At 41.6% G+C, this 25,868-nt stretch overlaps 1 protein-coding gene across 1 annotated transcript in view; it reads right to left on the reverse strand.

Annotated features, from left to right (window-relative positions):
- Positions 1-25,868, reverse strand: part of LOC105416987 (trichohyalin-like) — a 75,760-nt gene that overhangs the window by 20,542 nt on the left and 29,350 nt on the right. The window contains exons 4-15 of the mRNA XM_011607835.2: positions 24,927-25,046; positions 13,829-13,906; positions 13,472-13,621; positions 12,797-12,877; positions 11,732-11,899; positions 9,398-9,646; positions 9,081-9,311; positions 7,912-8,013; positions 7,686-7,762; positions 7,247-7,391; positions 5,977-6,214; positions 774-858 (exon numbers count right to left, since the gene is read on the reverse strand). Of these exons, the coding sequence (XP_011606137.2) occupies positions 774-858; positions 5,977-6,214; positions 7,247-7,391; positions 7,686-7,762; positions 7,912-8,013; positions 9,081-9,311; positions 9,398-9,646; positions 11,732-11,899; positions 12,797-12,877; positions 13,472-13,621; positions 13,829-13,906; positions 24,927-25,046 (1,724 nt within the window). The remainder of the gene's footprint in view (positions 1-773; positions 859-5,976; positions 6,215-7,246; positions 7,392-7,685; positions 7,763-7,911; positions 8,014-9,080; positions 9,312-9,397; positions 9,647-11,731; positions 11,900-12,796; positions 12,878-13,471; positions 13,622-13,828; positions 13,907-24,926; positions 25,047-25,868) is intronic.

Consider the following 25,868-nt stretch of genomic DNA (forward strand, 5'->3'; position numbering starts at 1 on the left):
AGGACGAAGCTAAAAGTTGGAATGCACATAAATTAAAGTTGATTGCGCGTGTCTGGACACAGAATTGCTGCAGCCGCTAATGGGGTAAAAGCTGGAAGAAGGAGCAGAACGGCCGAAAGAAAATGGAAAGAAAAATCCCTGATAGATTGGCCCATGGAGGGAACGTGTGATGGGATGAACAGAGTGGGAGAGAGTTAAGTAAAGAAAAGAGGAGGCATCCTGTGGAGAAAGGAGGGGATTTCCCACAGCACAGATGGAAGCTATTAGCATGCTGCTGTTGCTTAAAAACCTCTCATGTCTGTGCCGTTATTAGATAATATCAGGTTAACAGTAAACAGCTTAATCCTGCAAATGAAAATAATACGCAGAAACTGTGGATGTTTAACTACTCGGTGCTTTAAAACTGCTTCGAATGTAATAAAGCTCAATAATTTGGGGTGCCACCTCTAAAAACCTTTCTTGTTGCTTGTTTACAAATGTTCCACGGCTCGTATCTGAGAATATCCCAAAGAAGGAGGCGGCGAGGTCCCGTTGGAGCCAAGGCTGTGACCACAACTATGCACGCAGACACAATACACGCTGAGCTGGGAAATACGTGCTCGCTGAGGTCATGGCCGTGGCCTCGGTGGCAGGGGTCAACTGGAGGTCTGACATCGGTTTACTTTCTGTCTCTTAGATTCACACCAACGTCCTGGTCGACTATGTAAATGCAACGATGTGATCCTGATGAGAGGAGGAGGACTAACATCAGTTCTTCCTCTCCAGCTTCCTACCTGATTTTCCCCTCCGCTTCCTTCCCCTCGTTCACGCGCCCCTCCATCTGCCTTGCCTCCTCTGCACAGGCTGCCAACTCCTCCACTGAGCAGGAGAAAAGGGGAGGCAGAGAGAGGGAAAAAGTGTGAGATGAAGAGCAACAGTTCACTTCACACCCTGTTGCTAAAGGCCCAATAGAGAATCGGCCTAATTTGAATGACCACATGACAGGAAATTTTTTTTCATTTTCCAGTTGAGATAATAATACTTTTGTGTCAGTGAGCTGCTTTAGATTAGCTGAGCTAGCTTATTAAAAGAAATGAATATATAAAAGAAAAAAGGTATTTTACACCATCTAGCGAGAAAAAGCCAATAGAAAATTAGATGTGACCTGCAGATTTGAAGATTAATATCAATTCAAGTTTGACTAGTGTGAAAAAACATGAGGTGCGAATGTGTTTGTGAAAGTACAGAAAGTTGTGCACCCTTCCCAGACGGGCCAGTGAGCCCATTGTTGGCAGGGAAAAGACGCGCTCCCAGACTCAGTCGATAGATGGCACTCTTTAGCTTGAGCAGCCCACTGCAGCCCCTGACTGCAGCCCTTCAGTCACATCCTCCTTTCCTACAGTACGTGTAATAAAAGCCCATTGTCCTACACTCGGATTGTCAATTGTGCACACTAACCCACTAGTCGGGTTCCTTGGGTGGGTTTGTTTTCGACGCCCCCTCCACCATTTTTGTGTTTGAATTTGAAATTTCTGCTACGCTTCCTTGCTTTATCTTTTCTTTCCTGGCACCTGTTTTGTGAGTCAATGATTCTAACTAGCAAAACCTTTTCCCTTAAATTCAAGAGTGACTGAATATAACATAAAATGTCAACCTTTGGTGGCCAAAGTGAGTGAATATTGAGAAGCTGCACGCACTGAATATGTAGAGCTTAATGTGTGTAGCGTGTGTGTTTAATATTTACAGGATGGACCTTGACTTAGCTGGTGTCTGTGTGTGTGTCTGGTTTAACGGTGTGGAATAGAAATAAAGTAAATGTTTTTTGCTGTGATGTATTTAGGGACACACATCACTCTATGCTGAGAATCGCTGGGGTTGAGTGAACGGGAGGTGATCTAAAACCAATAACAGAAAAGAAGAAACAGAGAAAAAGAAAATCTACATTTAATAAAACTATGATTAATTTATGATCCTGCAGCATCCAAACTGTTTAAACTGAAGCCCGAGGAAAATGGAAGCAGCAACCGATTTGCTAAATATTTAATGATGCACAAACACTTTTATACACACTAAATGTGTATGTGTGCGTGTGTGTGTGCGTACGTGTGTGTGTACCCTACCTTGGCTTTTTTACTGAACCTCAAGGTTAAAGTTTGCTGTGAATCTCAATAATCAATAAAAGAGAGACGTGAAAACTTGAGGTGGAGATCAAATTCACATTCAAGTCATTAGTTTTATGGTGACCTCAGTGACACCTCCCACCAGGGGAAGCCACAGAGAGAGCAATTAGCTGCAGACTGACCATTTACACAAACACTTGCATTTGCAGTCCAGAAGTATGCACAGACACAGACACACACACACACGCACAAATGGCTGAAGCATAAGGGCATTTTAAATGGGGAGAATATTTTCCCATGAATTAAAATAGAAGATCTATTAAAAAAATACTAAATAAACTGAACAAAAGCAGGATTCGTGTATGCATGGACTGTGTGTTTGCTATATTATGTGTACTTTGAGAGTTTAGCTGGACTGGTGGCCAAATGTAGCCAAAATATTCCATATTAAAGAAAAACCTGCTGGGAGGAATTGTGGCTTTCACTGCAATCAATCGTATTTACCGACGGGCAGGGCAGTCCTCTGTATCTGTGATCTGTTTTTTGTGGCTTTGTGAGTTATGATGTTACTCCTCAGTCAAAGGTCTCAGGCTCCTGTCTGTTCCACCGTCTTGACACTTTTATACTGGCTTCACAGCTAAAGGAGTGACATTAGTCCATAATCTAACCCTCGCTTTCTCCATCTCTGCGCTCGGTGTGCTGGTGCTAGCTTCAAAGCTCGTCGTATGGCGTCGGGCCTATAATCACAGATCTGCGATCAGATTAGCCCACTCGCACTGCTAACCTTTAACATGAGAAGGACGAAAACCCGGCTAGACAAATCAGTGGTTGGGGGTAGGCTGGATCCTGCCAGGCCCTCATAAAAGCTTCATATGGCTTCGTGGGGGCTTCCTTTAGCTTTGTTGGGGGATTCGTAGCGGGCTAAGGTGTTCTCGTGAGACATCCCGAAGCCTCCCAAGACTCAGTCTTTCAGAAGTTTCATGGGCTTGCAACACTGCTTTTGGGTATAAGCCAAAAGGTGCAGGCACAGAGCTGCGCACCACCATGCACACAAATACAACATGAGACGTACTGAAAAAACTCACAACACACACACGTGGAGACAAAAACTTCCACACATGCACCCCAACACTCTCCCCTCTTGCTCTCTCCTCTCCGCTTTATTTACAATCCTCTGGCAGCAGTACAAGGGCCCGGGGCTATAACACACGGCACCTAATGCTCAAACTGCCAGGTAATCTCATGTCTGACATCCCCCTTTGATAGAAACTGATCAATAGACTCTTGTAAAGGAGTCATTTTCTCTGATGTTTCTACCAACCACTTCTCTCCATCTCTCTCCACTTTTTCCCTCGCTTCTTTCCTCTCCCCCTTTTCTCTTTTATTAGCCATACATTTATAATTCATATTTGAGCGGGCCTGAGTTTGCTCTGAGAGAAGGAGGGTGGGGTGTGTGAGGGGGTCTTTGTGTAATAAAGAACAATGGTGGTGAAATGATGGGGAGAAATGCCAGTGTTTGCTGCTGGTTCTGGTGAACAACAGTTTTGGGGATCGATAGAGTGTGAAATGGGATTATAGCTGGTAATAGAGGTGAATTGGAGGAGAGAGGCCCGTGCATGTGTGCATCCAGGGAGCTAGATTGGACGGTGGGGCGCACGCACACACGTGCGCGGTAATGATTTCATCATCTTTAGGCAGATGTGCATCAGGAGCTCAGAGGGGAGGTAATATCACATTTCTGTTTTAGTTCATGTGTGGAAATGTGTTGTTGTTTTTGTTGATGCTGCTCCTTTCACAGCGTTCCATTCATTTTATGCTACAGTCAACCTTAGGACAAATTATTTCAGTTGTAACACAGCGTTGTGACAAAATGATAATAATTAGTCAATGCACACCCACACACACATCCTTGTATTTCTATCTCAGTAGGGATTTTCATAAGGTATAATACATTACTCAGCCCCACCCTCACCCTAACCATCCCAAATAACCCCTTAACCTAAAGACAATTCTAACCCGAAGATTAAAACCAAGTCTTAAGCCTCACAAGGTCCTTGGATGTTGTGAGACCAGCCAAAATGTTGCCACTTCACAAAAATGACTATGAATGGCTCACCAAGAAAACATATTCATTATCATATCCTTTTAGATAAATACAGTTGCAGTAGAGACTGAGCACGCGAAACACATCCAGTCTTGGTCGCACACAGTGGGTGGAGTGGTTTGTTACTATCTTTGCAACAGACCTCTGAAATGAAAATTGCTTTGTAAACTGTCAGAAGGTGACAGTAAATCTGACACCCAGTCATAAGCCAACTTTGGAGGTCTGTTTTCTTCTCCTTCTCTGCTTTTTAATCACTCTCCTTTTCCACCTCTTCACCCTTTCCTGCTTCTTCCTTCACTTCAGATTGAGTCCAGGTGCCTACAGATGTTCCTCTCTTACATGATGCCTTTCTGCTTCCCAACCCACCCTCTTATTCTGGCCCCATGAAGCTTATTCTTGCTTCCAAGGAGGACCTTGGAGGTCCCCTTTATGGAGCAAAAGTGACCTTCTAATGTTGTATTTGTGATTAACTGTGCCCTTCAGATGTTTTCACTTGCAATATTAACGGCATAAAGATCAAAATGCTGCTTTGTAATCTTAAAAAAGGCTGATAAATGTATACTTATTTTACAGTTTTCAGATGGTACAGCAGTTATTTTGCACTGTATCTGTATTTTCTATATGTTTATAGAGCAACAAAAGAGAGTCAGTGCCATTCAAGGGAATGTTTTCATTATACAGTAAGGACCTCAGCAAGGGCTTCAAATTAATAAAAATACCTTTTGTTCATGGCAGCAATTTCTGAAGATAACTCCTCACCCATTCTATTCGGGTCAATGCTATAACCATGTAAACAACATCTCCTTTGTTATAATAACGCATCGTTACTCTTCTTAAGTCATCACAATGCACCCTGCGCCACTGGATTGTATTTGCTGAAGGTAAAAGCTGAATAATATGTGGTTTTGTGTTGAGCGTGGAGTTGAGGGAATGCGTTTTGATCACAGACAAAGGCCAAGCTGCACAGCGTTGTCCTTCTGTCTCTATCTTGTTAATGAGCAGTATTCGGTGAGCGAGCCGGCCGCTGTCTGCCACCGAGAGAGACCTCAGATTCATCTCTCTGCGGACAATAGGTGAGCGTGTGTGTGTGTACCTCTGAGAGTGAGTGTGTGCGTGCGTGCTAATTAAAGCAGTGGGAGTTGGGGGAATGGCTGTGTGTGTGCGAGGTGTTTGCCTGGCGTGACCGTAGATGTGTACGTTAATTCTTAATGAGACATTTCTGTGCCCAGAGAGACCCAGACATCACCATTCCTGCACTGACACTACTACAAAGGCCACCCTAGGCAACGTGCACGCGCACTCACACACACAGACACACACCCACACAACCATATCATTACCATACAGCTAAAGCAGCACACCATTAAGTCAAACCTCTATCTACTGTGTGATTGTGTATGTGTGTGTGTGTCTGAGTTAACGCTGCATGCAGACAGCCAGCATTGAGCCACAGCTGGTTAATTTGAGCCAACAGTCAAGTGGCTGGTTCTGCAACAAAGGACAGGACGTGCTGTAGCTCCTATACAACATCGTATGGCTCTAACAGATGAGATTTTGCGGAAAGTTCAAACAGAAAGAAAAACAAGCAGAAGTGAAGTGACAGCGTAAAGGTTTTCATAGGTGATTTTGTACCACCTGTTGAGCCGCACAGGTGTGAGCTGTGCTCCATCGCTCTGAAAAACATATACTTCTACATGAATCATGTTGCACATCAACGCTGAATGAAGTGAAATCAAAGGCTGGATGACTCGGACATGAGCAGCTAATGGCTACCGGCGGCTTGGTGCTGGATGCGCAGCTCCTCCAGCTGACCCATCAGCTGGTTCACGTGACTCCTCAGACTCAGCTGCTCCTTGTGGGCGGCGCTCGACTCCTCCTCCCTCTTTAGTAACTCTTCCTGAAGTCTCTGCACCTCTCCGCGCTGCATGCCCGCCTCGGCGCTGCTTCTCACCGCATCTTGTCTGGCCTCCTTCAGTTCTTCCTCTGACTGTTTGAGGAGAGCAAAGTGCACCTGTGGCACAAGTGAGGGGGCAGATACGTGCATACAGATTAAGGATTTGCTTAAAAAGTACACCAAACAACTGCAAAACTATGCAGTTACAATTTATTTTTATTTACATAGAATCTGTTTCAATCACAATTGTCTCTGGGTGTTTTACAGAAAGCCAGAGTCTGAAACCCAAAACAAGATACAATGGCAGGAAAAACTCCTTTTTAGCAGGAGGAAACGTTGAGAAGGCCCAGGCACATATGAGGGAACCTCCTGCTGATGGATGAGGAGGACAAACCATTATACAAATTATTTGTCTTGGCCATTCATCTATAAAACTGAAGGCTGCAAACTTAAAATGTGCTGAAGGAATTTACAGATCAAATCATCTGTAATGAAAAGTGGAACATGTTTCACAGTCCTGTGCGAATGTGCTGGCAGGATGTGCACGTGTGTGTAGGTGCACATCCAGCCAGCCCCATAGCCGCACATGTAAAAGTCAAAATGTTGCAATGAAAATGAGACAGAGCGAGATGGAAATATATGACCTTAAATTGCGTATCTGCGAGGGTGCGATCTTGCTTAATTGCACGCGCAGGATGAGGATGTGTAAAATCAAACGCGCATTCAGATCACTGAGCAAAACTGAGCAACCCCCGACACACACACACGTGTTCGTGCTCAGAAACACAGTGTGTGTATGACTGCCATTCATGCTGGCAGTCTGCCAGTCTACAATCGCCACTTTGAGCAATTTAAATATTTAGTGTCCCATTGAGCTCTTAATTGGAGTCAGTTTCACCGGCCTTGGCATGTTTGCTGCTTTAATTAATGGCAAGGCAATCAAGGCATTATCACAAGTGGCGATACGCTAACGAGCGCGGTTTTTCACACCTGGAGCTGAGTTAGTCACGCGCTGTCGGGGACTCGCTTTGAGAATGATGAGGCAAAAATTACAGGAGCTCTGGATACGACTTTAACGTGAAGCTGTAAAAGTTGTTCCACTGTCTCCTGGCTAGAGGACAGGTCAGCAGGGACAGGTCACTTTGATACCTTTTGGGCATTGGCCAACTCAAGCTCTAAATGTGCCACTTCCTGTGTCAAGCGCTGCACTTCCGACTCCAGCTGGCTGCGGTCGCTCATGTGTGCACGGCGCGAGGCAGCAAGGCTCTCCTTCAGAGATGATTTTTCCCCGACTCTAAGGGGACAAGAGGTTATAAACAGTTAGGAGGCTGCTCAAACTGCACTATGATAGCGATTCAACGATGCCAGTCGGAGAAAATATGAGGAAAAAGATGGAAATTTAAACATCTTTAAGACATTTCCTGCAGTGTAGAATGATATTGTGCTAGGCTATAAGACACTTTTGCTGCTGTAAAGAGAATGAGGGTGACAAAGGGTGGAGGCAGATTGGGAGGGCATTAAAAGAGAGACAAGGACAGAAGCCAAGATGAGCTGAGGAGAATGAGGGTTTTATAGACTCGGTTATTACTGTCTTTCCAGCTCTGACTTCATCTGAAGAATAGCCTTTTCACACTCGGCGAGGCGCTCCAAATGCTTAGCACAGCTCTGAAACACATACACACACACGCACAAAAACCATATCACACTGCAAACGAATGCCGCTATTTTAATTCTTAGAAACCTGACTTGGAGCTAAAGTCAAGCCAGCATTTGTATGCAGATGAATCCAGGTTTACTAGAACCCATCACCTCACCTTCTGCAGCTGCTGCCTGTGTCTCAGCAGGCTCAGGTATTCCTTGTCAGGATGAGAATGACTCTGCTGATACAGCCGCAGGTCACACTCCAGAGTCAGCTTCTACACACAGTAACAAAGGTGCTCTTAAATTCAACACGCATAAACAGAAACAAGACAGATAAAGTTCAGAGTAGATTCATAGAACATCATCAAGGGAAAGCCTAATTGCATAGTATCCATGACACAGTACATATATGTTTAGCCTTGATTTTTACAGCTCAGCAGATTTTAAAAACGACATTAACATCTAAATAGTGAGCAAATGTCTTGCACAATGGGCAACAGTCCCTGTGCAAAACTTGCCGTGGTTCTCAATTAATGAAGCATGGCATTCATTGTGTTTTCTGAACATACAACAGTCTGTGGAAGCCTGTTCGCTGCTGTGTTTAACACATCCAAATTCCAAAACCTGTTTTAAAAAGAAACATCATGCTGGGAGATGGAAGTTGGAGATTCTACATGAATTCATCTTCTTGCTGCATTCATGGGATGGTGACATATTGAGTGTTTTCCTCGGTTTTCACCTACTAAATTGCTCATTAAAACTATCTTAGTATTTCACTTTTGTCCTTTTGTATTTCCTGGTAAACAAGCACTGAATACATGGAAGAATTTCCAGTCAGTCGAGGCCATTGGCGGCACGGGGTAGAGAATTATCAGGACACGAAGGTTCATAAGAACTAACCTCTTGATAGGCGCCTCACAATCAAAGTCATTAGCCAGCGTAATAAAAGGTCTGAGATACAGCCATTCTTCAACAGCCTAACTCTTTTATAACCAACAGATTAAAGTTGATTGGATTAAAATGACATTCTGCCCGTCTGACCTTGGCGGCAGTGCTTAAGTTCATCCAAATTAAATTTCTCTGTAATAAAGATGATTCATTTGTTGCCTGACGTAGTAAATATAAAACTGAGGGGAAAAAAGGACAAAAAAGATTAAGTGACATGTGCCAAAATTATATACACATATATGTTCCCTAAAAAGAACATGACCATATATTCACTTACATGACAATAGTGAAGCAACACAAGGTGTTTTGATCAAATGTTACAAAATAAGATGGCAGGCCACCCTGAGTTGGGTGTGTATAATTCATATGTCCCTATACATGTGCTGGTGCCGACCTGCTGTTTAAGCGTGTCTACCTGCTCCTGCAGGGTTTCTGTCTCGCCTTTCAGGTGATTTACTTTTTGCTGACTCTCCATCAGTAGGTTCTGACTGGCCTCCAGCTCATCCGTCAACTGGTCCAGGGCCTCCTGCGAGTTTTCCCATTGGGTGACCTTATCCCGGTACCACTGCGCCGTCTCAGCGAGTTCTTCCCGCACTGAGCGAGTTGCTGATTGAGACTCTTTAAGCTGTATAGGACAAAGATACAGTCTGTAAATGTTGGATGCCTAAAAACAAATGCTAATAAAAAGCCGCATACATGTATAAACTCTACCTTCTGCTGTGAGTACTGGAGTTCCTCTTGCAAATGTTCCATCTGGCCTTGCATCTTACGCACCTTTTCTATTGCTGCCATGTACTTTTGCTTATAAATCATTGCTGTTTCTTTATGCTCCTCGGCCTGTGAACATGCATCCTTTAGCTTCTTCCTTTTACCTTCAAGCTGCTGATGAAGATGTTCTCCTTCAGCCTCCCTCTTTCTAAGCTTCTCTTCAAATGTCTCGACCTGAATGCAAGAAATTTTCTTAAAAGAACATAAAAATGTTACTGAAATGAGTTACTGAAACAAATGTAGTCAGAGTCCCTGTAAGAAAGCATAAAATAACTTTACAGCATTAACATCAGTATCATAGTCAAATTATATAATGGAATACATAATATGATGCTTTATTAGGGCTAAATCTTCTTGAAAAGTGGCCCATTTAGTGAAAATGACTGCAGTAACTTTACTTAGGGTGCAAAGTGAACCCAGGAAGTAAAAACCAAGCTTAATCCCGGTGTTACGCGAGGAATCCTACCACAGCACACCTTTCAAGCAGAGGGGTTGAGAAAGTTAAACCCGCTCTAACACTCATCTCGAGTTCATCCACATTAATCCTACTTTAATCTGGATCAGAACACGAGGGTTTAGGACTAATGACAGCCAACTAGTTAGATTTCAGTAGTTCGCCACAGCTTGGTTTAACCGGGGATTAACACTGGGCATGAGGCAGCATGACTGAGTGGAAGGAAACCCAACGGGAGAAAGAGGAATCAACTATAAGCACCAAAGTGTCACACTTGCATTCTGCACACATGATCATACAAACACTGAGAAGCTCAAGGTCGTACGCAATATGACCTATAGTTGTACGCAACACCAGTGGTGCATTCAGCATTTTCCTATTACTCGATGAAAGGTCCTGATAACAAGCCGTAATGGGAACACCATGGTTTTCTTGTGACCATAATAAGGACATTATTCTCTGTGGAAACAAACAAGCCTAAACTAAATATGATGATGCTGCCTGGCCCTCACATGACTGACCAAGTTAACTCTTATTTAATTATTTATCCTCTTATTTTCTGATTTCTCTCTAGCGGGGATCAGAAAGTGAAAAGAAAGCATAAGACTTAACCGCTCCACATGCCTTGAATTTGGAAATAAAACAAATAATAATAACTATAATAAAAAACATTGCTTTATATAATTACAGTATAAACTACAATATAAATGTATGTATTTAATGGTGATTTAACAGCATGGATGTGAGTGCTGATGGAGAACATACGAGACAGGGAGCCTTCAGGGTTTTCTTTAAACCATGTACCAGCACAGTGGGAAAAATATGTTTAACATTGGTGGTGGACTTAAAGATTGTACCAGCAAAACAATCTGTTACACATCAAGCTGGTGAAGGGGACAGGCCAGGCACCATTTTTGTTTAATAAATGTTTTAAAATACAATTTGAAATTCTGTGGAGGACAAAGAACAGAACACTTGTCAGCTACAAACTCCTCCAGAGTAGGGTAGGAAACCCTATGCTTACATAAATGATACATTTAATTAAAAAACAACAATAACCTTGATTGGCAAATATATGGTAGAAAAGGTGAAAATAACAACAAAAAAAGAATGTAGTAGTATAGAGGGCAAAGCAGAGGCTGTGGACCTTCAGCACTGGGTAGTGAAACTCATGACGGAGCAACATGTCCTTGTTCCTATGTGCATGCTTCTTCGGAACAGCGCGTCCTCTTGAGTCACATACAATAATGTAAAAAGGCATATCTGTCAGTTACTTGGCAACAAAACCTGACCAATGACAGGTTAGAGTTGCTCGGTTGTCTAGCAACAATAAAATGAGAAACAAACAAACAAAAATATTGGGCAGATCTTCACATTTTCTATCCAGTGAAATGTTTCTTTTTCCTCCCGATTGGGTCCGATTTGTGTTAATTCTGCTGATGTGAATATATTTAGGTTGACTGGTTAATAAAGCCTGTCACATTAGCTTTTTGTTGCTGACAGAAGAATAACTGCTTCGCTCTCAGCTCTGATTTACATCACAAGCAGGCAGACACATAAATACAACTGAATTTGTGTAGTCGTGCACTGAACCGACACCCTCCACTGTTTCACTGTAGGAACGCAGCTTATTCAGTCTGAGATTCTGAATTAAATTTGAACTTCACGACCGGTATCTCCATTTGTCTGACCTCATAATTGTACAACTGTATTCAGCTCAGGCCCTTTGCATCACATTTTGAATCTCTGGGTCTGAGCACAGCTAATCAATAGATTTCCCCTCCCAAAGATGGAGATAAGAACGCTCAGGTCAGCTTTCTTACCTGTTGCTGTCTTAAAAGGAGCTGATCGTGTAGGTGCTGTTGTTCTTTCTCCTTCTGGGCTTTAAGGCTCTCGCTCTTGCTGACCTTTTTGTCTAACTCGCAAGCCTCGACTTGGTGTCCTCTGATTTTGCGTTTCAAGTCTTTCACTTCACCCTCCAGTGCTGCCATCTGGAAAAAGAGTGAGAAAACCAAAAGGAATTGGGAAAGGATTCACTTTACCGAGCAGTACATGCGGATGAAAGAGGTCACGGCGGGAGCGCAAACGTGAGGGAATCAGGTTTGAGTCAGTGAGATTCCCAGTTTAGTCTCAGAACCAGCTGGGAAAATGTGGGCACGGGAGATGAAGGAATAACGATTCCCCTTTCCTTAGCACGAACTTTTGAGAAGGGTGTTTGCCTCCCACTACTTTAATGGAGGTGCTTGGTAGCGAAAAGTAGACATTGCTGGTTTGGGATCTTCCCTTGAGTAAATGTGCGTGAGTCAGTAGGTGTAAAGGAGTTCACTGTTGCACACAAGTGCACACACAAGGTTGCTAACTCTACCTAGCTCTGGCATATGAAAGGGAAAAAGGAAAACAGTGTAAAACCTCTGGAAATGCTGACTTCTCTTATTTTCAACAACTTGTGCAAAAAGTTTCTTTAGATTCTGCACAAACAAAATGTGATCTATCTCATCAACTAGACCTGGTTTAAACAACTGGTGTGTTTATGCTTTAGAAACATAAGATGATTTAAAGTGCTCAACCACAACAACCCCCGGGGATCTTATGTTACGTCTGTGGTCCTTGTATAACTTGTAAGTGAGGACTTCAGCGTGAGCTGACAGCGTATCCTGCGTCTTTACACTCATCTTGCTAGCAGGAGAGAATGATATTATGGGACTGACAAAAATGGAGGCACTCTCCAATGATTGCAGCAACGGACTAAAAAGCACCATCCCAGAGACTTTGTTCATTGTTTGGCAACCAAATAAACTATGAGTCTTCAAAGAAGTCTTTTAAAATGGCTATATCATAACCCAAGGAAAGCTTAACACTGCAACACACTCACACACGTATCATCATACCTGCTGCTGTGTCTTCTGAAACTTTTGTTCACTCTTCATCTCAGCTCTCAGCTCCAGGATCAGCTGATTCCTGCTTCGAACCTAAACGGAACACATGCAGCACTTTAACCTGCTGGGATCTCATTTTTAACACACTGTTAACAAACCTTCCTGCACACACAAAAAAAGGGACAATCTTTTCAATTTCAAAAGCAAAAAACTCAGTTTGAATAAATGACGGTTGCTGCTCGAATAAACTGAATTCTTCATTTGTGGACTAAGTCAAACCCACGGCATCTAGAGAGATGAAATCTGACCTCCAGAGAAAATGGTAAATGTATATCAAAAAAGCACAGCACCAAAATAAGATCTCTATGGTGATATGAAGTGCCCGTCTCTACCATGGGCAAGGGCTTAAAACAGGCTGGAAGGAGCAATAGAGAGCTAAAAATGTAAATTTGGCGCAAAAACCTTCTAAAAAAACTTTTTGTGAAGATTTTCATTATTTTGTTTACAACAACAACCTGCAGCACAGCTCTAAATCAACAAAGAAGTTCAAGGTCCTGGAATATCCCACCTAGCAGTTCTTCAAGAGGTGTGAACAATGTTGCTTTGTGCTAATTTTTTTCATGAAACTGCTTCTGTTTTTCATTAATACATAAATACATTTTAAAGTTTAAGCTTCTTCACACAGACCTCAAGGTGTGCAGTGTTTAGTTTCTCCTGGCACAGAGCCAGATCAGCCTCCAGCGTCTCTGTGGCCCGGCTGACGTGAAGGGCCACCATGGCCCTCAGCTCGTCCCTCTCCTGGCCCAGCTTCTGTAGGTCCTCGTCTCTTTGGAGTAACTGAAAGCCCTCAGTGAGGCGGAGCCGCATGATGACTGCTTCTGATCTTTCATGCCAACCACAACTATAACTTTAAATAGCACTCTGAGAATTGCATTAGCATTATGTTATCAATATAAAACAAACAGTAGCAAAAAGACTAATAATACTGATCATTTGAATCACGAACCAGGGAGAACTACGGTAATCAGGCTGTTGTTTTGCTACCTCGTTATGATGCTCCAAGTGCTGCTTTTTGCTCTCTGAGAGCTCCGCCAGCAGCGTGCACATCTCCATCCTCTGGATCTGACAAACAAAAGTACATTCATCCCACATTAAAAAAAAGTTCTCTTTTATTTAATTTTAAAAAACTCTGCGGCCTTTTGATGATATTTGGCAAAGTTACATTATGTTAAGGATCGCATCTCCCCAAATAATCAAACCCATATCTCTGGAAACGGGGGAGCGGCGGTCGTTGTTTACAAAACTTGAGATAAAATATTCCAGGCTTGTTTTCATATTTGGGGAAAGGTAATGGTGGAGGTAAAGGTGGGTGGGATGGCGGCTCACACAGAGAGCTGTTGTAAATATGCAGTATATCTTATATTTGCTTGTGTTTGTCTGTTTCCTTGGTGACCTCCCCTAATTACCCACCTCAGTTGTGCGCCAAATGTATGCGTCTGTGTGCCTGCGTGCGCTTTCATGTGGGTGTGATTCCTCACAAGTTTGCTGGGGAAATGTTTTAGGCTTTCTTTATCTCGTCTACCGAGTCTGCATCTCGTCAAGATTCTTTTGAGGTCAGCCAAAAGCACCGGGTGTTTGCTGTTATGGGCTGTCAATATCTGAACTGATAGACTTTATAATGTATGTATGACACTAATGATTTTTAATCCTCAACTGAGAGGCAAAAATCACCTAATATTCACACAACAACATTTCCAGACTTAAGACTAAATATGATGCAGCCAGACTGAAGTTTTGATTTATTTTAAAGTTGAATTTTTGTCAACAAGGTTCCTACTGACACATTCAGCTCAAACACAGTCAAACGCTCCCTTTCCCATTCCACCTCTGTCCCAAATGATCTAGGGACTGTTTTGACCACAGTTGAGGGCTCATTTGTCAACTGTCTTGGGGGATTGATGGAGTTAACTTGGCTCTTTGACCTCTCACCTACAGCTGACAGCGGCCAAGCTCTCTAAACAGGCTAAAGCCCAGCTACAGCAAGAAAGAAAAAGCCGATAACATCATGAGTGAAGAAATCAAAGCAGTGGTAGTTTGGACAGGAAGTTCTGTCAGGATTATCAGATAAAAATGGAATAAAAATAATATTTAAAAAGACCAGTTGTTGCACAAATTCATTCCACCAAACGCAACTACTTTATATCAAATTCTCAGCTTGATTTCTCTTTGTGTGCACATGTGGCTGTGTGCGTGTGTGTGTGCGTATTCCCAGTGTGAAAAAGTGACAGACAGAATGGATGTAGATAAACACAGGAGGATGTCGTGTCAAAACAGACAACTTGTCAAAACGATACACTAACTAGGTCAATCACAAAGTTTAAGGAGAAACTTTGGAGTGGAGCTTTGGTTCATGCATATCTACGCACGCTCACACGTGCACGCGCGACGTAGTCTTCTGAACGGATCTGCAGGAGGGGACCTCCAATATCGAAGGTATTTTTAAATCAATGAGCTCTTAAGTGCATCTCAGTCTCAGTGTGTTCGCAGATTCACACGCACACAACACGGCACACAGATACAATCCCCCCTGACAGGCAATGACAAGATAAAGAGGGGGAGAAAAGAAGGGGAGAGGACGACAGGAGAGGGAGAAATAATATTTGAACAGTTGGGGGGGGGGGGGGTTGGGCATGAAGAATGGCTGTCTGTGTCTGTGTGTGTGTGTGTGTGTGTGAGTGAAAGAGACATGGCAAGGAAAGAAAATCGCAATGAGAGATCAAGAGTGAAAAGCAAAGCAAAAATTAAAAAAAATAAAATCAGTAAGCTTTTCCAATGCTCGTAAGGCATCTTTGGTGTGGCTAATGTTCTACAACATTCCGCCGCACTTCTTTGTGTTCTCCTGTTTCTTTTCTTCCATTTTGATTTGCGTTCACATTTTCCCTCCGTCAATATCGAAATAATAGCCCTTGACAATGCTTTTACTTAATAGAACCTATGGACGGTCAGCGGGTGCAAACTCTTCAAAACAAAGGCCCATGTGAAGTGCAGAAATGCCGTGGCACAGTGTTAGCAACCAACAACAAAGCCTGGACGTCATGAGCAGAAAAGATTTTTAACAGGCTTTGTTTTAAAGTTAAACATTAGATTTCATTGAAAACCTCAAGCAACTCTCCTGCTACACCCAAATGAGAAAAAGATGCTCAGGACCTCAAACTGTCTTCTTTCCCTTTTGCCGACTTCTTTTTTCTTCTTTAAAGGCGCTCTGTGCATATTCGAGTAATTGATCAGCTCCCAGTGGTGTACTCGGAATGATTTCAGAAAAATCATTGATTTAGAGAAATGTTCTCCAACCAAATCATTCTTTGAGTTGCAGTCCAATCAGCTGCAACTTCACACCCATTTGTTAAAGAAGGTGTTATTTCTATAGCCTCCAACCTCTTTTATCCACACTTCTCACAGTAACTCCATCCATGTGGAGAGTCTCACCCCCCCAATCCCCTTCGCCTTCCCCGAGATGTGCGGGTGACTTTAGACGCTCAGAAAAAACCCCGGATCATCTCTGAGACAAAGCCCCCTTGTCATGTTAATGGCTTCTTTCAAGTTGCTCAGTGGGAAAGTTTACAGGCGGGAGTAAAACCACTTTGACCACATGTTCAGTCTGCAGCAACATCTGGATATGTGTATGATCATGACAAATATGAGAAGGTCAGCTGAAGAGAGGCGCTGAGGAAAATGGACAGGACAAAGAAAGGACATAAATAAGAGGTATGGGAATAAGAAGGGGCATTTTGCTAAAATGTATCTTATTTATGCCTCTAATTAAAGACATATTGTTGATGTAATAACAGTTACAGACCCGTCACACAAGCATCAATGATGAGAGCAGGGACTGAGAGCAGACTTGCAATTAGAGCACTAATGTCTGCACATTTGTAGCTGCAAGGGAAAATAATTATCATGAAAGGTGCACCAACACACATTCCCAAAGATGGACTGAAGGGTAACAAGGGAGTTCCTGGAAGATGGAGATGTGTTCATGGGCGGGTAAAAATTAAAAAATTACATTTTTATCAATTTATATCACAACCGTCTCATGCCAAGGACACGTACTGAAAGACAACTCAAAACATTATCTTTACTGATAACGTCACTAAAAGTCCCAAACGTGGGACGTCCCAGCAGCTGACCTGGACAACTGGGAACCATTATCTGAACTGTACTTGCTGTGCAAAGGCAACAGGAGAATTCTAACATGCATGAGACAGCGGTGCACACAAGAGTCAACACCGTGCTAGTCAGTCTGTTTTGTTTTGTCTGTTTTATCTTCTGCGGGCCGTTCTCGTGATGTTCCTCTTCACTATGTTGCATCGTGTCAGATTTGGAAGACAAGGGCAACGCACATATGAACTCACTTTATGGAAGGATGGGGCTACATATGGTGCACATCATGTGATCTGAGTGATCAGATTGATCGCAAATGCATTTTGAATGCATCCAGACGTATGGCTACAGCTTTGGAAGCCATCAAACAACGAGCATGTGCAAACGCACATTGAGGAATTTCAATCCGAGATATTCGATATGATAACGACCAAACACGTTATTTCTTGAAGTGGTGGGAGTCACAAATATGTTGCAAATGATACTTGAACTCTTAAAGCATCATATGAGTCTTTGAAGCAGCATTGTTAGCTTTTGGCTCAAGGGAAGGTATTTTAAACAGCTTTGAGGGTCGACATTAAAAATTACACAAAAAGTTAGATCTTTTCAAAACGTGACATTGACATACACTTCATATTAATGTACATGAAAGAAACGTAAAAAGAATCTTCTGGAACTTTATCGTTGCAAGATTCTTCCGACTTGCAAAGCTGCTAAATACACAGTGGCACAAGGGTCAAAAATATGGTCTTTTCCTTAAATTAAAATATGAACTTTAAAGCATATAGCCTTTCAAAAGTGTTACAAATTGAAAAAGGCTTGTGACAATAGCTCAGTGACAACCAACAGAATCCTGACCTCAATACTGGCCGCTAAAAAAGATTTTGAAATAAGTATTGTCAGTGAAGAGTTTTGCCATTGAAAAGGACTGAACCTTGTGTGATCAGTTCCCTTTTAGCAAATTCGAGCCATTGAACTCCACCAATGGCTGAATTAAAAGTATCTTTCCATCATGGTTAACTGAAGGTTAAATAGAACCCAATAAAGACTAAACATGTAGGCTTTTGTGACATTTTTCTGACACGATAAAGGGGCAAAGGATAAGGACTAAAAAGCATCATTGGCTACAAATGTTTGTTCACCTGCTCTGAGCGGCGTGCAGAAAAATATTACATTTATTCTTCTTTAGCTAAAATATGTTTTGAAGTGTCAGTCCATCCCTTTACGCATTATCTAAACCCTTGTTACAAATCTCATTAAAGAAATAGACATTGCCATACACTGAATATAACATTTGAAAATTGAATATTTAAATGAATTGCCTCACCTGTACGACCTTCTTATCGGTCCCATTGTGTGAAAAGACAATGTGGGACATTAAAGTGAATATTCTAACTCATCTCTATTTTAAAAAAATATATATTTTGGGTTTAACCACATTTTGCTGACGCTCACTGTTATGTTTTCTAAAAAAAAACGTCACCTTGTGGGGGAAGCTCGTGAACGAATCACGAAAGATACTTAGCTAGCAACAGCTCGGTGATATTCAGGAAAAGATCTGATAGAATAGGTAGAAGTGGACCAATCACCTTCTGTTCTGCTCTGCGGCACACACGAGTCAGTTCCCTCTGTAGATGTGGCTCTGTGTTTCTACGTTTAGAGAAGTATTTTTTTTTGTTTTTTTTCGTAGTTGCTCGTAACAGCGAGGTGAGGAATGGTAAATCCAGGCAAGCCTTCTTTAAAGATAGACCCAGGAGGAGGGATGTTTTGGGTGTTATTCTGGCGGTCTCCACAGCAGTGGAAAGTAACGCCGTAAAGTCTTTGTCATAAATGGAGGAACCATACAGTTGCTGCCTTGCTGCAGGACTAATAAAATAACTTGACAACGCATAAAGACAAAAGAACCACAGGGTTGAATTTTCTTTCGCTGCCAACCTTGGTTGACGGGGAACGGAGGTCCTTATTCTGTTTGTCTTCCATCTGTTTGTCTACCATCAAACACGGAACAAAAAAGTGCTTTCATGAACAAGGGGCCTTGGGAAATATCACATCTCATCATTAATAGAAATTCCTCCTTTGACATGTTGAGCAGCACTGGTTCAGTCTCCACATCCAGGTGTGAACAGGAAAAAACTGCTGCCATTTCCTCCCCATCCTTGAAACAGTTTGCAGTATTTTTATACTTGTATAGTGTTTTTCCAATTAGGCCAAACATCCCTATTATGGGGAACTTTGAGAGGAATCTGAAAAACGAACACTTTCCTTGTTGGGTCAAGTCCATGTTTCTTTGGATATATTTAATTTAATTTGATTTTAATTACATGCAGTTCTATTGATACAGTGTATCCTGTGGAATTTGGCGCAGAAATAAAATTCTCTTGTAAACCTGTACATATATTCAGTAAAACTGTCCTTTTGGAGAATAGAAAATTATAATAAGATGTTTTTTAATCACGTCAAAGCTCTTTTAGTGTACTAATGTGTACTCAACCTCGGAAATTCTATCAATACATGCTTTATCCTGATGTATGTCTGAGGTTTTATCCTGGTCTGCTCCAATAACAGCAGGGTTCTGCTCCACGTTTCCTCCTTGCCACTGTTCAGGTTTTTATCCTCCAGATTTATAGATGATTTCTGAGTTACACTATATTTTCCTGAACAGATGATTTTGCACAAACCGGCTTCTTGTCATTAAAAGAAAAAGGGGGGGGGGGGCATTTCTGATGACACTTATATGGAAAAAGACTATAACAGTGGTGTGCAACACTTGAAGGTGAGCTTATTGAAATGGCACATGGGCCATAATACAATTCTATCAATGACGTAGGAGGAAACCTAAGTTTCTATTTCTGAAAAGTAGGAGTAAAGGGTGGCAACAGCACAAGTCAAGTGTTCCTGGAGTCAGCTGAGAAGAAGTCTTTTGCTGAATAGCCTCGGGTTGGTCAAGGATACCGTCGGTGCTTTGAGTTCCAGATAAAACAAAGACTTAGAGGAATAAAACAGTCGGAGAGAAAGAGAGAGAATTATAGCAAAGAGAGGAAAAGGACAAGGAGAGAAACATAAAGGCCATTCCATTCATCATGCATATGACTCTTTAATGCCCCCATACATTACCCAGTGGTTCTTAGTGGAGTGAGGGTGAGACCTGACGAGGGGGACGAGGGATAAAAACAAAGAGCGGAGACAATGAAAGGTGGATAATGAATGTACAAGTGAAGGAAGTGCAGCTCCCCCACTCCTGGCCCTTCTCTTGTTTAAGTGATATTCAAATGAGCTCACATTTTTTATTATCCAACAAGGCGGCCCTTGGCGGAGCTAAGATGGTGGCGATGAGTTATTAAATATGGACAGAGGGTGAGAGGGAAGGCGGAGGAGGGGAAAACAGACAGCTGATTCACTGGGAAGGAAGGAAAAAAGAGGAGGAGAACTCCCAAATGTACCTGTCTGCACGTGATTTAGAGAAGGTTGCCCAATTCTGTTCCTTATTTAAAGAGGAGCTCCATACCTGTGTGTGTGTGTGTGTGTGTGTGTGTGTGTGTGTGTGTGTTTCGTACTTTGCGCTGCAGTGAAACCAGGCTGCCTTTGAGTTGTGTGTTGTCTCGGACCAGATGTTGTGTGTGTGTTTCTCCTTCATAGTCAAAGATTTCAGAAGAGAGCGGTGTGTGGCTCGGAGACGGAACATGTCCTGGTCCAGGTGCAAGTTAAAAAAAAAAAAAACAGGTCCTTTTTCATGAGAGAAGACTAATGTTTTCTGAAAATTGCAAAATTTTGCGCCACAATTGTATCCTTTAATTAATTTGGATGAGACTTGTACGTCCTCTTTTCTCCCCTTTGCAGCAAATTTGATGATTTTCTCCTGAATTTTTGCTGACCTAATAATAAACCATTGTGCCATTGTGTAGCAAATATTTACCAACTATTAAGAGATTAAAATAAAATAGAAGTTGCTTTGTTACCGAGCAGCACTAACTTATTACTGTTGGAGAAAGAGGCTGATTATGTCTGCAGACAATGATTGAACTCCTCACCCCATGGATGAATGTGTGTGTGCGTGTGTGTGTCCCTGGTCAAATCAAGGCTCTTATTCATTACTGGTGAATACAAGAGCCTTGTGTTGGATTGCTCAGAAGGCTCAGCCAACAGTCTACCCAGATACAAACACAGCCGCAATCACATTTACATACAGGCAGACGCGCTCAAGGACTCCGCAAGATTTAGAACATGTCCACAGACAATGGCTGAATAAAAATTAAAATCCGCGCCAGTAATATCATTATCCCACTATACAATCCCAGATCCATTTTCTCTCAAAGGGATATTATGGGGTTGCCACACCATAGGCCAAGTGGACCGCATACAACAGATTTCTATTTTTTTTCTCTTTATAATCAAAGATCTGGGCTGTTACATTTACATCACATTGGGTCTTCCTGGTATAATATTATAGATTTCATATTTAAAAATAAGAAAACATGACAGTTTTTTACTGCTTAATACAATTTGCTCTTTGATTAATTCATTTGATATTAATTTCATTCCAAGATATGGGATACTCCTACTTTTATGTAATATTTGAAAAGCTATTGATGCTATGGACCTGTCAATGTGTGTGAATGTATCTTTCTTTGGCATTAAAAAAATAAAACAAGCCTTTTGAACAAGTATCCTTCTTCCATTTTTAAATGTTGGTCAAATGATTGCCACCTGACCCACCCTAGGGTGATAAGAACACGAGGCTTAAAGAGTTAAGGTCAGACAAAGTTAGAAAAGATTTGGGGAAATCACAGTTTTTGTTTCACCAATCATAAAAGGCCCAACATGAGATTTTAAAAGTTAAATCACATGTTTCAGCAAAAGTAGAACACAAAAGGCATTTTAGATGGAAATGATCCTGACAGGATGGAATACTTCCTTAGATTCTGACTGTAAAAACAATTCTAAAGGCAAAGATCGCTGCAATAAAGGCAATAAACTGCATTTGTGTCATTCAAGTAGTAAAAATTTAAGGTATTTCTTAAAAAACAGCTGCAACAAAGCAATATGAGATGTTAGAAATAGGGGATTAAGACCACATGTGTTATTGATGAGAGAATTTCTCACATAACATCAGTGTTGAGACGCATCCACAAAGTGTCCAGCTGAGCGTCCAGCAAGAATGCAGCCAGAAGCAAAAATAAATGTCTCTGTGGCATTTTAATCAATATCTTTTGCAAGCCACGTTGACACTTTTGATTTAATTGCTAACAGTGCAAGACAACAAATGCAGCAGAATAAAAACTCTGTTTTTATTAGGCCTTTACTTTGAGACACGCGGCACATTTGGTGTACGACTGCCAATGGAAGCGGTGGTTGCCACGAACTGTGACCATTTCTTTTTTAGTCAAGTGCTGGACCCCTTCATGGACGCCATAACAGAAGTAGTTATAATGTTATAATGTTTTAGTGTCTGTTTGCATGTTGTCTTGCCCTGCAGTTAAGCTAAGATGAATAATGTTAGCGTCACTGTCAATGCATCATGACTGGACGCTATTCTAAAAATGCTAATGTATGTGGTGTGTTTACATTGTCTCTGATAAACTATGAGATGGACAAAAAAGATTGTTACATCAGAATGGTTGGTAACTCTTTAGATTAGGGAAAGCATATTAACCATTAACTACCTGCTTATTAACCTTTGTATTGACAGCATAGTGATGCTGTATTAATTACATTCAAATTACTCATTATAACCTTATGCTACATGGTAGTTTATGGTAAATGTGTTCCTGAATGTAAAGTGTAATAAAATGTAAATATTATTAAAAATTGGGTGTGATAGATACACATTATGTTTATTTCACACCACATTTAGTTGTACACAAGTTATATACATTAGATTTAGTACAGACAAGAAGGTGAAGGTAGGGCAGAAATGTGATTAGGGGGAACGTTTGTGCAAAATGGCTATAAACCATGAGTGTTATTATGTTAAAGGTTTCTGATTTTATTCCTGTACAGCAGCATAATAATCCTTTTCATTAGGGCAAAAACAAACTGTCTTTTTAGAATTTGCCGTTAAAACGATCCACTAAAATGTACCTGTAACCTTGCATTACCACTGCAGCTATACATATGAACTACTATACTACTGGTACTGGTTAACGTGTACAGGTATTTGTAAGGTGAACAACCCCCATTAAAGGAAGAAATCTCAGATCTCTCCAAGCGTCTTGATTGTCTAATCAGAATTATCATCTATAATCTACCGACTAAAGCAGAGATCCTTTCACCCAGGCTCACCCTCCAGCACAAGACCAGGAACATACGGGGCAGATTCCATGAAGGTATTCCAAATAACTGAAGTATTAGTTCTGGCTAGAACTCACAATATTTGGGAAAATTAGCAGCTTTCTAGTTACATAATTACACATACTGAGATAAGATGATTGCATATCCTCTGTATGGAGCCTTAGTTCTCAAGAGTGGAAGTATAAGAGCTTTAGGAGAAGGTATGGCAAAAAAGAATTTCAGATTTCAGATTTTTATTTTTTTTTATTTTTTTTAAATTGGAGCCTAAGTCTTGGACAATTACATTAGTCTATAGTTCCCATTGATAGCAAAATGCTGGTCTGAATGTGGCTCATTACTTTAGCAATTAAAGTGTATCCCCTGGGGTCCTCTCCTTCACTCCTGACCCCCTGCCTCGTTCTGCTTTGCTTCCGTCTTTCGCCTCCCCTTTTATGCGCTCCTTTCGGCCATCATGTGTTTTCAACCAGTCGGAAGGAGGAGAGGAGAAAAGAGAGCGACTTGTCCAAATCCTTGACTGACCGAAGTCTATTCTCCATCTTGGATTATGAATAGAAATGGAACATTTGAGGACAGCAGAGAAGGGTTTGGGGTTGGAAATAGAGAGAGAGACAAAGAGCGAGCTAGAGAGAGAGACACTGAGTGAGTTATAGAGTTATGAGCGCAGAGTAAGAGACGGTGGCTAATATAATTGAATTAAAAAGATGGAGCGTGGCCATTTCTAAGCAGGTGTGAGTGCGGAGTGAGAAAGAGCAGGCGAGATATTAACTTCTAATAAAAGACAGATTAGAAAGTGGCTAGGAGGACTGTTCTGTCTTTACCTATGGGAGTGATGGCCCCCACATAACCTTTCACTGCAATATGCACAGATATTGGCAAGCCATTGCCACAGTGTATAGAATATATATATATACTGTACATAGTATATACTTCACACACACACACACACACCCTGTGTGTCCAGCTGGACATTATGCATGGTGCAATCATTGGCATCACATGTTACAATATAGTCATTCATCTTTCTGCACCCTCCCATATAAACACGGCATAATCCCAAAGATCACACACAAACATAAGTGTCTATCATCTGCTTTCATTCCAGCGATCCAACAGGCGGCAGACGTCAGATAATGAAGACGTGGCTCTTTGAGAAACCACCGCTTTACAGATAATTAATTAGCTAATTGATCTAACAAGCTCGTTAACGGCTGCCTCTTTTTTGGCAGCTGGCATGAATACATTAAGAGGACTAATTGAATTTAACAGGTGCAGATTTCACAGTTGCTTTTCTGTCTCGCTAAGCGCGCGCACGTGCACACACACGCACACACAGACACACGCTACAGGTGCTCGCTTCATTTGACTCTGATGTTTGTCTCAGTGAAACCTTGGCATTCAATCAAAAGCACAATAATATGCAGATCCAGTGTTTGTGTGTCATTCAGGGGTCGTGTTTCAATGCTGCTTTGAATCATAGAAGTTCACACACCATGGTGACTTTGGTAATCTGTACTGAATAGAGGACAAAACGAGTGGGTGGAAACGTGATACAATTTTACAGTTTACTGATACAAATAAAGAAATTCAGCCAATATACTTGAAGCAGCTGGATTTTAATTGGTTTAACTGGTTATGTATAAACTATGTGGAGAGTTTTTATATGCATAATGCAGAAATCCTTTAAGCCACTCACCTTTAGTCTTATTGCATTCAGCTCTTCAGCTTGTTGGTTGATCATCATCTCCTTTTCTTCCATCCTTTTATCAAACAACACGCTGAGGTTCTTCCACAGAGACATCATTTCAGCTGCCGCCTGGAACACACGACACGTTTATCTGCATCCAAAATGAATTTAATGTCAAATTTGGTGATTACGCCTGTGCTGTTATGTATGGAAGAAGGCTAAAACTGCTAACAGCAGAGGGGAGTTTAATGTGCAAACATGCATGAATAAAAACAAAATCTAAAATGAAGGTGACGATCTTGATCGGCTGATCAGTGATTTTTTGGTGAATTTGGTCTGTCATGACACCCGAAGATCCATCAAAACCAGTAAACGCTGAGGTCGGTGCTTTGCTAAACTCCCACAGAGATGATATCACTGATTAATTTCCTTCTTCATTCCTCACCCCCCCCTCCCTCATCCATAGGTTTGCTGTTTTACCCTTCCCCCAGCCCCTCCAGGCACTGTTGAATATTAAATCACCCCCAACCCCCTTTTTTAATTTGCTGATAACCACAGTTCATTTTTTTCTGCAGGTGTCAAATAGCTAAGACAGAGACACAGTCTGGCAGCCTACAGGATGGCTGAGTTATTATTATCTTTTTTCCATTTACAGCCTGTGTCCAGCTGGACATTATGCATGGTGCAATCATTGCCATCACATGTTACAAATATGTGCATGTTTGTAGGGAATTGTCCCATTATTACACTTCTACACGCTCGTTCCCACAACTTGAGCGGCAAACCTATGCTTAATGCTTTTGAGCTTCACGATGTAGAACTCTGGAGGGTTTTGTCTGTGTGATTAAGCATTTATGAAACAGAGCATAGACCACCAGTTTAATGCTAAACGTGCTAATGAAAACATGCTAACATTTGGAAAACATTAGGGCAATAACACAAACAAACAAA

The sequence above is a fragment of the Takifugu rubripes genome, chromosome 10 (genome assembly GCF_901000725.2).
Source record: "Takifugu rubripes chromosome 10, fTakRub1.2, whole genome shotgun sequence".
NCBI classification, from domain to species: Eukaryota; Metazoa; Chordata; class Actinopteri; order Tetraodontiformes; family Tetraodontidae; genus Takifugu; species Takifugu rubripes.